Genomic DNA, 1,264 nt, shown 5'->3' on the forward strand with positions numbered 1-1,264 from the left:
ACACACACACACACACACACACACACACACACACACACACACACACAGATGTCGTCGGCTGGTACCTGAACGCCACAAACACACAGATCCCACGATGCATCACACAGAGCTAGGTGTGTGTGTGTGTGCGCGTGTGTGCATTCACAGTGAGGAGATTGTGCAACGTCGCCGCCTGCTGGCTGCTTCCAGACAGCTCACCTCTCCTCCAGTCTGTCAGGATGAATGAACAGCTTCATCGGCCTTAAATCTCGTTTAACAGCTGGACATGTGAACAAACTGCCCAAAACCCACATTACAGGAGTGTGAATATATGTCATTAAAGGAGGAAGGGCAGCGGTTACTGTAGGAGATGGACATAGACACTTATTTAATCCGGTCTGAAATGAAGAGTTTGAGGGAAGTTTGGGATATTTTGGGAAATATTACATATAATTCACTGTCTTAACAAGAGATGCATAAGAAAACAAATGTGTTTAAACTCTGTGCTCAGTGCAGAGGATGCAGTACCGCCTTCATCCTCTAGGTGGAGACACAACAAACACTTTAAAACCACAGGTTTGATCAATAACTAACCAGCGTTTCACTGTTATATCTGATGTTTATGCTGCATTAATGTGTACGTAGTACAAAGTACAATATGTACCTCTGAGATGTAGTACAAAGTACAATATGTACCTCTGATAGAAATAAAAATACTCAAACAAAGTACAAGTACCTCAGTTTGTTCTTACCTGGCTCAGCAGGTGAAGCGATGGTGACGTTACCTCAGCATTCTCCTCCTCTTCCTCCTCTTTTTCATCACTGTTTGCCTCTTCCTCCTCCTCCTCCTCTTCCTCATCTCCTTCCCTCTCTCCTTCCTCCTTTTCTTCTCCTTCGCCGTAACTTCGTTCGATCTGATTGGTGGTTTCCAGGTGGGAGTCGATGCCGAAAGGCTCCGACGGACACGACTCGTCCTCGATGGTCACGATGGCAATCCTGACCTCGTCTTCCTCGCCTCCTCCTCCTGGGCACAGTGAGGAGGAGAGGAAAGGAAAGGAGGGGAAGGAGGAGGAGGCGGAGATCGGAGTGTGTCCACCGATCACTTTGTCTTTGGCGCCTTCCTTCATCACCTCTTCCTCCTCTCTCCTCGTTGATAGAGTGCTTCCTGTTTCCTCCTCCTCTTCTCTCCTTCCTTGACGCTCCATCTTTTGTTTGTCACACGGCAAAATCACGAAGACGCATCCTTAAAAAGACACAAAGATCAACGTCAACACATAAATAATAA

The 1,264-nt window shown here is 46.8% G+C and overlaps 1 protein-coding gene across 1 annotated transcript in view; it reads right to left on the reverse strand.

Annotated features, from left to right (window-relative positions):
• The window catches only part of LOC116385416 (F-box/WD repeat-containing protein 7-like), a 20,121-nt gene extending 18,909 nt beyond the window's left edge, over nt 1–1,212 (reverse strand). Inside the window, exon 1 of the mRNA XM_031850857.1 lies at nt 732–1,212. Within this exon, the coding sequence (XP_031706717.1) occupies nt 732–1,184 (453 nt within the window). The 5' untranslated portion in view covers nt 1,185–1,212. The remainder of the gene's footprint in view (nt 1–731) is intronic.
• Between the last annotated feature and the right edge of the window lie 52 nt (nt 1,213–1,264).

This window comes from Anarrhichthys ocellatus, unplaced genomic scaffold (assembly GCF_004355925.1).
Source record: "Anarrhichthys ocellatus isolate YVR2014 unplaced genomic scaffold, GSC_Weel_1.0 scaffold11, whole genome shotgun sequence".
Lineage (NCBI taxonomy): Eukaryota > Metazoa > Chordata > Actinopteri > Perciformes > Anarhichadidae > Anarrhichthys > Anarrhichthys ocellatus.